Source organism: Danio rerio, chromosome 17 (genome assembly GCF_049306965.1).
Source record: "Danio rerio strain Tuebingen ecotype United States chromosome 17, GRCz12tu, whole genome shotgun sequence".
Taxonomy (NCBI): domain Eukaryota; kingdom Metazoa; phylum Chordata; class Actinopteri; order Cypriniformes; family Danionidae; genus Danio; species Danio rerio.
Window position 1 is genome coordinate 8,355,001 of NC_133192.1, and position 12,293 is coordinate 8,367,293.

The following is a 12,293-nucleotide window of genomic DNA, read 5'->3' on the forward strand; positions in this document are numbered from 1 at the left end:
GCCAAACCGGGCCAGACAGCACGGATACGGTTTCATTTTCCACTGTCGTGCTGCGACAAAGCTCTTTAAAACATTACACAAAACGCATCAGTAGTTGCCTTGGTAACGCATGTAAACGGCTCCCTTTGTTCAATTAAAGTTAAATAAGAGCCGAAACTTTTTTTTTTTTTCATAAGATCAAAAGCAACCATGTAACTAAACACTGTTATGCCGCTCTATCAAATAGGGGTGCTAAATATCGGTACATGTGCACCCTTATTTATTTAGCTATATGTTGCGCAGCTCTGGCTAAATTTATTTGGAGGGAAAATTACCAAAATGTAACGTGATGATTGAAAATAATTGGAGGGAAAATAAATAATATTTAAAATCGCTGAACATAACAGAAAAATAAACAATGATAAGACAATAATAATAGTGCATTTGCATTATAGTGGCAGAAATATAATTTTGGACAGGCCTTGTCAAAGGTGAGCAGGCACTTTCACTAATAAAAACACAGCACATAAATTATTTAATTTTTAACAATTAATTAAATTACACTGCGTTTTTATATCAAAAGTTGATAATGATATAAAATATACTACATTTTGATGGTAAAATGAAACCAATTAAGCAATGGCTGTTATTTGTTTTACTATTCAAACATTAAATAACGAATGCAGCAAGTGAAATAAAAAAACGAATATGAAACAACACATACATAGCAGGATTTAAAGCATATAAAGCACTATTATATTTAGCAAAATGCTGCTCTATTATCTTTTTATTTTGATCATTTTATTTTTATTATTATTATTTTTTGTTCATAATTAACTAACAAGCTGTAGGCGAATTATTGCTAGACGTTTTAGAAAATATTTGCGTAGCTATATTAAAGATCACTAAGAACAAAAAAACAAAAACACAGAAACATGTTACATGCCTCATAAATGTCATATAACTTATGTATAACTGAATCATATAATTGCCTTTAGCTGAAATGATGAAAATTGCTCTTTTTTTTTTTTTATAAAACATTTGTCAAAACGTATTATATTTTTTGAGTAAAAGCAATACTGACATTTAAGAATCCATATTTATTTAATTCATTCATTCTTTTTACTTGTTTATTAGTGCATATGCTATAATATAAATCATACAACAGTACCTTGGACAGTTACAGTGCCGCTCCGTAAAGCTGTCAAGCAAAGTCATTTGGACGGCCGACATTACAACACGCCGTCCTTCAGGTGGTCTCGCCGGTATTAACAAGCTGTCCTGGCTTTGAATTAAAAAGTGCAATTATTTCCTCGTTGTTAAAAGAGTCTGCAAGTTCGTGTCCCATGGATATAGTGATGTTGTAGTGGAATTTGGACATCTACCATGCTAAGCGTGACTTTATTCGCTTTATTCGATGCGCAGCTGGAAAAGAAAGTCAGCAGCGCAAGTCGCTGGCATGTCTCTCCCGGATCAGAGCGAGTTTTGTGATGTGAAATACAGCGCTGCGTGCAATAAACTCACATTCAGGCAGGCGAAGTAGGTCTGTATTCAAGACAATAAAATAATAACTTTAATGAATAAAATAATGTGATGAGTTATTCACTTCTCTGCCAGAGACTGCTCTATGGTTTTAAAACCCTTTTCAAACTGTATCGTTTAGACCTGGATCATTATTTTATATTAAATCTACTGTAGTTTATTGAGGATGTCTGATGACTAGCGCGCTTCTGCTGAGCCAGCTGTGGTAGCTTAGCAACCGAGTCGCGACGTCAACACACAGAGTCTGTCAGCACAGTTCAACACGGTTGTCTAACCATGCTGAGAATTCCGGGCCGAGAACGGTTTGTAATCATGCCGCGCCGTTCCAGGCTCAGTGGAGAAACAACCGTAACCGTACCGAAGTGTTCTTAGAACGGTTTGGCACGATAGTGGAAAAGCAGCTTATGTGTATGAATTATGGTGTATGATAGGGCCTATGATCTCAACCGAAATATGAAGAGAGGGTGGGACATCATGTAGCCCCTCCCCCCTTTTAACAGCCAATAGCATTTAGTTTCTTTCACAGCTCTGCAAGTGAGAGTGTTTGAGCTCAAGCACTTCAAATGAAAAGCAAATGAGAAGAGTATTGAAGGGGCGGGCATGTCAGACAATAGAGAGCATTTGATTGGTCAAGATTTGAAGAGAAACTGTAGTACGTGAAAAAATCGTTGATACATTTAGGCGGATGTGACAAACTGCAAGCTTTGGATGTTTATATCAGTTTTATATTTTCTAAACGCGTACTTTGTCACTGTTACTTAAATATACTTAAATCTAACAGACTGAGACTAATATCTATTTTGTTTTATTTTAATTTCAAATTAGTTAAGTGAATGACACAGAACAGTTTTATATTTTATGTTTTTGCATTTATTTTGCTTGCGGAAAGCTGCTTGAGGTCAGGCCTGGATTGGCTAATCGGGAGGACCGGGAGAATTCCCGGTGGGCCAGTACTTTTTTGGCTGTGAGGGCCGGTGTCTCTAGCTCTAGACTCTGTTGCTCTCAGCAGTCGCACTTTTTTCATTTATTTATTTATTTATTTGACCACAGCTTAACTCTTTTTTGTCATTATTTTGCCGCAGCTCCGCTCTTTTTATCTACTTCTCGCAGCCTCGTGAGCAAAATGCTGCCTGCAGGTTGAGTAACTACACAGAGAAAAGCTGCTGTGGTTCAGTGGTCATCACGTTGCATTACAATGCCGTCGACCTGGGTTCGAACATCATCTGAGAAGTTCATTTTTTTTCTTTTTTCGTAAGACATATAATACTTTTAGGGTTGTTGAACATTTGAAGTTCTTAAGCAGCTGTTTTCTTGAAAAAGACGTGATAGTTTCATTAGAAACTGATTTGGAAATGACCTTATTTTAATATAGTCCGTTGTGAACTGAGGTGGGCCAGTTTGAGGCTTGAAACCCCAGGGCTGAAAAGGAGTCCAACTTCCCTGCTTGAGGTTGACTTTACCTGCTTTTGATGACATTTTTACAAAAGTATAATGTAAATGCTAATACCTCAAAATGTTGGTGTATTAATATTGTATGTGTTAATCATATACAGCAGGTTACTGTAAATCTAGAAACACCTCTTCCGTATTTTAACTGTAAATCAAGTCAATGGGTCCCAGCATTCTTCTAAATATCTTCTTTTGTGTTTAACAGAAGAAAGCAACTGAAATGAGTTGTGAACAAGTGCAGGCTGAGTAAATGATGACAGAATTTTCATTTCTGGATGTACTATTCCTTTAAAATGAAAGACCAAATCATCCAACCACCAATGCACAAATATAATAATGGATGACATTTACCAGGGACATTTTGCAAACACAACCATCCTTAGCTGCTTATTATCCCCCCAAAAAACTAGAGCAGGTGAGTAAATTTCAAGCCAACAGTTAACCTTTTGCAGGCAGGAATAAAATGTCAATAACAAAGAGACGGAGCAAACATTTTCAGATGATGTGACAGCAGCAATAATGACATAAAGGTCAGTACTCACTTTATACGAGTAGGGCATTTTGCTCAGGTCAATTCCATCCTTTACCAGTTTATCCCGAATCATTATCTTCAGCTTGAGTTTGGGATACACCACCGGCTCCTTATGGATCTCCAAAGTTGTTATGTCACTGGAAAATCCAATCCTTGGCCTGTCGCAGGTTGAGTTGACCCATGATTTAGTGCTTTTCTGTTTGCAGTCACTAATTTGAGATGTATTTGGGTATGTGCCATGAGGAAGGGGTTCCAGGGTGAAATATAGAGCTGGTGCCACTTTCTTGTCTTCATCCCGGAGTCTCTCCACAGCCCGGAGGAGCTTTTCCCTGTGGTGTGGAGAGATGACCCCGATGGCATCCAGGTCAGGGTTTCCTATCTGTTTGCACACCTCCAGGTCATCATAACCATTATCAACGAAAGACTCCACATACTGACACAGCTGAAGGGTTTTCAGCCACTCATAGACAATAGTGGGTCCGTTGCTCATCATTCCCAAATCACTGGACATTCCCAAAATCCATTCCCAAGTGGCACATACTTCCCATTTCAGTGCCAGAGATGTCAACACTGTGAGAAATGTAGTTTTATTATATTAAGTTGACTATTGTAAAGTAGAAAATAGTAATATTACATCCCCAAACAGCGATTATGAATCGTAATGTTTGTTTTTAAGTGCAAAATGTATGTAAACAAAGTTTAAAGTGCATCATATTGACGTCAATTCAGTCACAACTTAGCTTGCTCTATCAAATATAAGAAAATCAAGGACAAACATACGAAAATGCCCTCATAAAAGTGTTTGTTTCCTCACATAATCCATACTTAAGTTCCTAATCGACGTTTATCTCCTGTTTGGTCATCAAAACAGCATCAGTGTGAGAATCGCTGTTTAAATCCAGTGTCAGAGAGGCGCTTGTTTCCGCGTGTTGGTTTATACTCCATTGATCCGATAGCGAAATATAAACAGGGGGGAAGGAAAACAAAGGAGAGATGTGGCTTCTGTTGAGCACCGGTCCAGCCAGACTGAGAGTGTCGGAGTAATTCAGCGAGCGCTAGACGCCAAATTGAAGTTTCCCTCCCCTTTATTTTGAAGCGCCTTCACAGCGGCTTTCTGGTTGATTTTAGAGCCTCCTGCAGGCCGCGGGCAGAACTGCAGCGCTATTTTACAGGTGTATGCAAGGAAGGTAATTAAGCCACATTTCATTTTATAAAGGGATAATTCATGCAAAATATATTATTAACTCACTATTTAATCATTGTAAACCTTTAAGAGTTTTTTTTCTGTTAAACACAAAAATATATATATTTTGAAGAATGTTATAAACTGATAACCATTGACTTTCATAAAACAAATACCATTCATTCATTCATTTTTTTTATCGGCTTAGTCCCTTTATTAATCAGCAGTCGCTACAGCGGAATGAACAGTCAACTTATTCATGATATGTTTTATGCAGCTCATGCCTTTCCAGCCGCAACCCAATAAGGGGAAATACCCATAAAAGCTTGCAATCCTAAACATACATCAAAGCTAATTTAGTTTATTTAATTTCATTCATCTTTAAAGTCCTATTTGTTTTAATTTAGCGAGAATAAAAGCAGTTTTAATTTTTTTAAACACCATTTTAAAATCAATATTAGCCCAATTAAGATTTTTTTTTTTTTTTTTTTTTGGGTAGTCTACAGAACAAACCATCGTTATACAATAACTTGCCTAATTACCCTAAGCTAGTTAACCTAATTAACCTAGTTAAGCTTTTAAATGTAATTTTAAGCTGTATAGAAGTGTCTTGAAAAATATCAAGTAAAATATTATTTACTGTCATCATGGCAAAGATAAAATAAATCAGTTATTAGAGATGTGTTGAAAAAATCTTTTATCCAATAAACAGAAATTGGGGGAAAAATAAACAGTGAAGCTAATAATTCTGACCTCAACTTTATATATACATCAGTGACTGCATTCAAATAATTAATGCTTGCTTACAGGACAGCCACTGGCACTGCTTTGGACAAAAGCGTCTTCACATATATATTATATATATATATATATATATATATATATATATATATATTATATATATACATATAATATATATATTATATGGACCCGGAAGTACCCCAAAGTAGGGGCAGATGGCCATCCCATGAAAATGGTTTAGAGATTGTAATTTTAAATGTAATGTAACCTTTTATTTGTTTGTTTTATTGTTAAGCTACAAAAAAGTATCTGAAATTAAATATTTTAATTTAAATGTTGTAAAAGAAACTGGTTTAGTTTAAAATAGGACAGATAGAGGATAATGCAGAGACTTTGGTGAGTGATGCAGGCAAAGGCTGATTCTGTTTGCAGTGTATTTAACGTTGAATGGCACTGTGTTGTAAACGTTTTATTGTTGTTTTATTGAAGTCATAATGCATTTATAATACATTGGTTAATACGATTTAAAGTAATGTTGTTTATTTTTTAATATCATGAAAAAATTATATGAATTAGGAAATTACCCATGGCAGCTTTATTATAAAATAGTTTGTTATGTGTATCTTTGGCCCACAGCTCTTAATGATATTTGGTTTTTGGCCCTTCATGTGAAGTAGTTTGGGCACCCTTGATCTGAACAATACAAGTGTAATACATCTTTAAGCTTCTATTTTCTTTCTTTGCATTAGAACGTGTCCTGATTTCAATTCCATTATATTTGGAGTACATTTTATAAAAACTACAAATTTGAATTGATATAATTATTCAGAAACTCAATACGTGTACGACAAGTAAAGGGTAAGTAAATGAAGACTAAGTTTTCAGTTTTGGGTGAACGACCTCTTTAATGTCTGACAATGTGAAATATCGGTGGCTCAGTGGTTAGCACTGTCGCCTCACAGCAAGAAGATTGCTGGTTCGAGTCCCACAGTTGGCATTTCTGTGTGGAGTTTGCATGTTCTCCTCGTGTTGGCGTGGGTTTCCTCTGGATGCTCCTGTTTCCCGCACAGTCCAAACAACTGCAGTTTAGGTGAATTGAATAAACTACATTGGCCATAGCATGAGTGTGTGTGTAAGTGTAAGGGTGTTTCCCAGTACTAGGTTGCAGCTGGAAGGGCATCTGCTGTGTATATATATATATATATATATATATATATATATATATATATATATATATATATATATATATATATATATATATAAATATACATATATACATATGCTGGAATAGTTGGCAGTTCATTCTGCTGTGGCGACCTCTGAAATAGACTAAACCGAAGGAAAATGAAGATTTTCAAATTAAGAGCGTCTTAGTTTTTCATTCAGTTTTTAAAGCAGCACCATACAATTGTTGAAATAACACTATAATCTTTGCATTCAAGCACTTTCAATGACCTCTGTTTGTTTTTAAGTACTTTCCAGGCCTTGGATTCAAATGTGGAGTGCTTTGAAGTGTGGGAACCCTTGCTGACAGTCCAATCAGCGACATCTAGTGGCCAACATGTGTAAAATGATGTGTGGAATCAAAATGGCTTGAGAAAAGTCGTTCTGTTACATTTATTTTTTCTCCATTGCACAGTTATGTCTATAAACATGTTTCCTAAACTGTCGGGTGGCAGCAGATTAAGACAAACATTCATGTGAAAGTCTGATTAATAAAACTGTACATAATCATAGTCAGCTATGATGAGGAAAAACCAGCACAGACAATCACCTCCCCCAAAAAGCTGAGCATTTTCAGGACAGCAGGTTTCCTTACAGCGAATCCAAACGAAAATAACAATAATATTGAGCTAAAATAACAAATAATAAACCACCTCGATTTTTCCATTTGCAAATATCTCACCAGCAGGACTACAAAAATAAAATAAAATAAAATGACACAATATAATAACGCAGATGGATGTAAACACGATATCATGCTGCCGTTTGTGCAAGAGAAATCATTACACAATGACAACCAATCATTATGAGGTCGACCAATCAGATCGCTCGCAACAATAACTTCATGAATAATTCAGCGAGAACATAAACATAACCACACCCCCTTTTGCTTCAAATTACACAATAAAAACACTCATCCGCAAATGATTTATATACACACATATATATATATATATATATATATATATATATATATATATATATATATATATATATTCAATGTATAAATATATTATAAATATATTAGTATATCATTAAACTGGCGATGAGGACAAATCTGAGAGTGTGAGCCACCACATTAACACATAGCATCGGTCTTGTTTTGGTCCTTCATAAAAGAAACATCATGTCTAAAGTAATGCGACTACAAAAATATGAATCATATAATGACGTTGAGGTTATTATAATATAAAACATAGTGCAAAACCACACAACTGCCCATAGAAAAGAAACATTGATGAAGCAGAGAAGCTGGGTTCAATTTTCAGTTGGTCCACTCTGAAAAATGGCTGTTTTGGTAGATATTTAAATTATTTACACAAACGTGAATCTGCGTATACAGTTGAAGCCAGAAGTTTACATCCACTGTATAAAAAGGCACATAACCATTTAAAAAAAAAAAAAGAGTCAGAAGAGTCAAACTTTTTCTCTTTTAGGTGAGTTTGGATTATCAAATGTGTTTCTGTTCTGTTTAATAGCAGAATAATGAGAGAGAGATTTTTTGAGAAATTGTTATAACTTTTCTTGAAAGTCAAGTTTACATACAATATGATTTTTCTGCCTCTGAAAAGCCAGATTACAATTAGCTAAATTACACTGGAAATCGAATAATTGTTTGGGACATGTCCTGTGGTCTGATGTAAATAAGATTGAACTGTTTGGCCATAATGACCAGAGTTACATTTGGAGGACAAAGGGGAAAGCTACAAGCCTAGGAACACCATCCCAACTGTGAAGTATATGGGCGGCAGCATCATGTTGTGGGGCTGTTTTTCTGCAGGAGGGACTGGTCCACTTCACAGCATAGATGGCATCATGAAGACAGAACATTATGTAGAAATACTAAAGCAACATCTCAAGACATCAGCCAGGAAATTAAAACTTGGCCACAAATGGGTCTTCCAAACAGGCCATGACCCTAAGCATACTGCCAAATTAGTTAAAATGTGCTTTAAGAACAACAGAGTGAATGTTTTGGAGTGGCCATCACAAAGCCCTGATCTCAATCCTATAGAAAATTTGTGGGAGACCCTGTTGCAAGACAGCCAACAAATCTGACTCAGTCACACCAATTCTGTCAGGAGGAATGGGCCAAAATTCCAACTATTGTGAAAAGCTTGTGGAAGGACACCCAAAACATTTGACCAAAGTTATACAGTTTAAAAGCAAAGCTACAAAAATACCAAGGAAATGTATGAAAACTTTTGACTGTCTAGAAATTAATTAAAAAAAAAATCTCTAATTATTCTGCCATTTAGCAAATGTAAATGATTTAGGTAATCCTAACATTATAGTAAGCAAATAGTAAACGTTTAGTATGATTTACCATCAGACTTTTTTTTTTAAATGGTCATGTTCCTTTTTTTAGTGTATGTAAACTTCTGGCTTTAAATGTATTTTCATAAAGTACTATATGTTTTTATAAATATATATACAAGTTTGGAAGAATATACTTTTTTTATTTAAGGCTAAGGCTGCATTTATTTCATCAAACACACAGTACATAACTGTAAAATAGTATTACACTTAAAAAATAATCTGTTAATATATTTAAAAATGTAATATATGTCCTTTTCCAAAGCTTAAAGCTCAGCATCATAACTTTAGTCTTCAGTGTTGTATGACTTTTTATCTATGATCTGCTTGTTCAAACTACTTATTTAAAATGAGCTGAAACAACACAATTCTTTAGGGTTTTTTGAGGACAACTTAAAGAGCACCTATGATGGAAATCATCTTTTGTAAGCTGTTTAGACAGAACTGTGTGCAGATGAAATGTGTCCACTGTCATATTGGACAGATATAAACACAATAAGTCTCTCTTTTTTTTTTTTTTACATTTTCCAAATCTCAGTGATTCTGAGAGACACCGCAACGTGACGTAGGAGTGCGATTTCCCTGCCCACCAAATTGATTGGCAGACGGCATCTCTCCATGATAACATGTAAACACATGCCCTCAGAACATCTTCTTGCAAAGAAAATGGGATTAAAGTATCTGTAACAACCCTCTGTGATCATCTGCATCTCAAGAATTAGTTTTATAAGTTTAAAATGTTTTTAAAACAGAGCATGTTTGTAATGAAGGATTCAGACCTTCAAATCCATCTCAGCGTGAATCAACATTTATCCGTTTCTCATCGTCCTGTTTCTCATTACTTTTATTAAATATAATTATTTGATTATTTGAATGAGTATTAATTGGCCTGCGAACTTAGCTCGAGTGTGAAGCACTTCTGCCATAGAACTACATCTTCAGTAAATCTTTCATTTTTAATTGCATCTTCGACTCTGAGTCTTCTCTTCCTCTGACACACCAGACTTTTTCTTGAACTGTTTATCTTAAACCCCAACAGTAATAAAGACAGTATTGAAAAATCGCGGCAATTCTTAACTGCTATAATCACTATGGCCACATGGTGTCAGTAAACGCTTATATATGTGTGTTTTTGCAGTTCCCAGGTTCTGCAGATTGCAATTTCCCAAATTTTGCTTGCCAAGCTTAAGCCAGTTGTAATCGATTATTTTGGTTCAATTTGGAATTTCCCCAACCAGCGCAGAGCCCGGGGGACCAGAGTGAGTACTCTGACTTGGCCCACCCTGGTCCATGTGTGTGTGTTTGTGTACTGCTAAACGGCATTTGTGTGTGACTCGTCATTTCAGAAAGGCTTGAATAAACTCGACCACAAATACATGAAATAAACTTACTTGGTATTTTTGACTAGTGAGCTGTATTTCAGCTTCATCCAAGTCTGTCTCTATTACTGACTGCTGTTTATCTGACGTAACGCAGGAGAAGCAGACACACACGTGGGAACGGTGGTCGAGGAGATGCAGCTCATTTGGATTTAACACTACAAAAACAGCTACACTGTCTCCAGACACCAAAATGGGCAGATTCTGGAGGCTATATTAAATAATCTAATGGGTATTTTGAGCTGAAACTTGAAAGACATAATCTGGAGACGCCAAAGGATTATTTTACATCTTGTAAAAGGGGTAAAGTAAGTGCCCTTTGATTGTTTTGTGTTCAATCCACTTCAGTTTGTTATGTTAACTTAACCGATTTGTGTTAGGACAGCATGCATGAATTGTGGAACCCTGCATTTTTACAGTGCAATATGCTAATCTGATGCTCAAAAAATACCTATTATTTTTATAAATGATGAAAAAAAGGTTTCATATTTTTGTGGAGATTTTGAATACCAAGATTATTTATTTATTTATATATTTATTATTATTTTTTTTAATTAATTAATTGAACCCTGAACAAATGTATCAATTTCCACAGAAATATTTTGCAGATGACACTTTTAATTGATAACAAGAATTATTATTATTAGTATTATTATTATTATTATTATTATTATTGATGAATTAAGCTGTAAATTAGCATATTAGGATGATTTCTGAAGGATCGTGTGATACCAAAGACTAGAGTAATGTTGCTGATAATTCTGCATTTAATCACAGAAATAAACTCCATAAACTATATTTAAATAGAAAATATTTTAAACTTAAAAAAATGCACATTATTATTATTAACATTATTATTATTATTTAGTTTAATAGTCAAATTAATTTAAGTGTCAAATTAATCATTAAAAATGCACATTATTATTATTATTATTATTATTATTATTATTTACAATTAATTTAATTTATTGGTCAATTTAATTAAGCCTTGGGAAATTGCACATTATTATTATTTTTAAAAGTAGTTTAATTTCTTACTCAAATTAATTTGAGTGTCAATTTAATTATTTATTTTACTTTTTTTTAAAGCACATTAATATTTTTTTTTACAATTAATTTAATTTAATGGTAGATTTAATTCAGCCTTGAGGAAACATGCACACTATTATTTCTTTATTTAATATTTATTTTAATTTAACATTCAAATTAAAGTGTCAGTTTAATCATTTGATTAGTTTTTTTTAATCCACAATATTATTATTATTATTTATTTTACGATTAATTTAATTCAGGGAGAAAATGCACATTAATATATTATGTTTTAAAATAGATTTTAATTCAATAGTCAAATTAATTTAAGTGTCAATTTAATAATTTAAAAATGCACCTTATTATTATTATTACAATAATTTAATTTATTGGTCAATTTAATTCAACATTGGGGAATTAAACAAAAAAATCATTTAATTTAATTTATTAGTAAAATTAATTTGTGTCAATTTAATTTGTAATTTAATTTTTAAAATGTACATTAATATCATTATTATATCTTTATTTTTTTACAAATGAATTTACTAGTCAATTTACGTCAGCCTTGGGGAAAAATCCACATTAATATTATTATTATTATTATTTTAAATGTATTTTAATTGTCGAATTAATTTAAGTGTCAATTTAATAATTAAAAAATGCATAATATAATTTTTTTGCAATTAATTTTTATTCAATAGTAAATTTAATTTAAGTGTCAATTTAAATGCACATTATTAGTACTATTTTAATTAATTTAATGGTCAATTTAATTCAGTCTTGGGGAAAATTTATTTTAATTAAATAATCAATTTAATTTAAGTGTCAATTTAATTATTTATTTGATCTTTTTTAAAATTGCACATTATTAGTATTTTTTTTACAATTAATTTGTTAGTCAATTTAATTCAGCCTTCAG

General features: G+C 33.3%; 1 protein-coding gene across 3 annotated transcripts in view; it reads right to left on the bottom strand.

The window, feature by feature from the left end:
- Positions 1 to 4,563, bottom strand: part of sash1b (SAM and SH3 domain containing 1b) — a 233,385-nt gene extending 228,822 nt beyond the window's left edge. For 2 of the 3 annotated variants that reach the window (XM_073928136.1, XM_073928135.1), the window contains exons 1-2: positions 4,317 to 4,563; positions 3,513 to 4,072 (exon numbers count right to left, since the gene is read on the bottom strand). In XM_073928136.1, the coding sequence (XP_073784237.1) occupies positions 3,513 to 4,013 (501 nt within the window). In that variant the 5' untranslated portion in view covers positions 4,014 to 4,072; positions 4,317 to 4,563. Of the gene's footprint in view, positions 1 to 3,512 lie in introns of all 3 variants that reach the window. The other variant, XM_073928134.1, reaches the window with a different exon arrangement.
- Between the last annotated feature and the right edge of the window lie 7,730 nt (positions 4,564 to 12,293).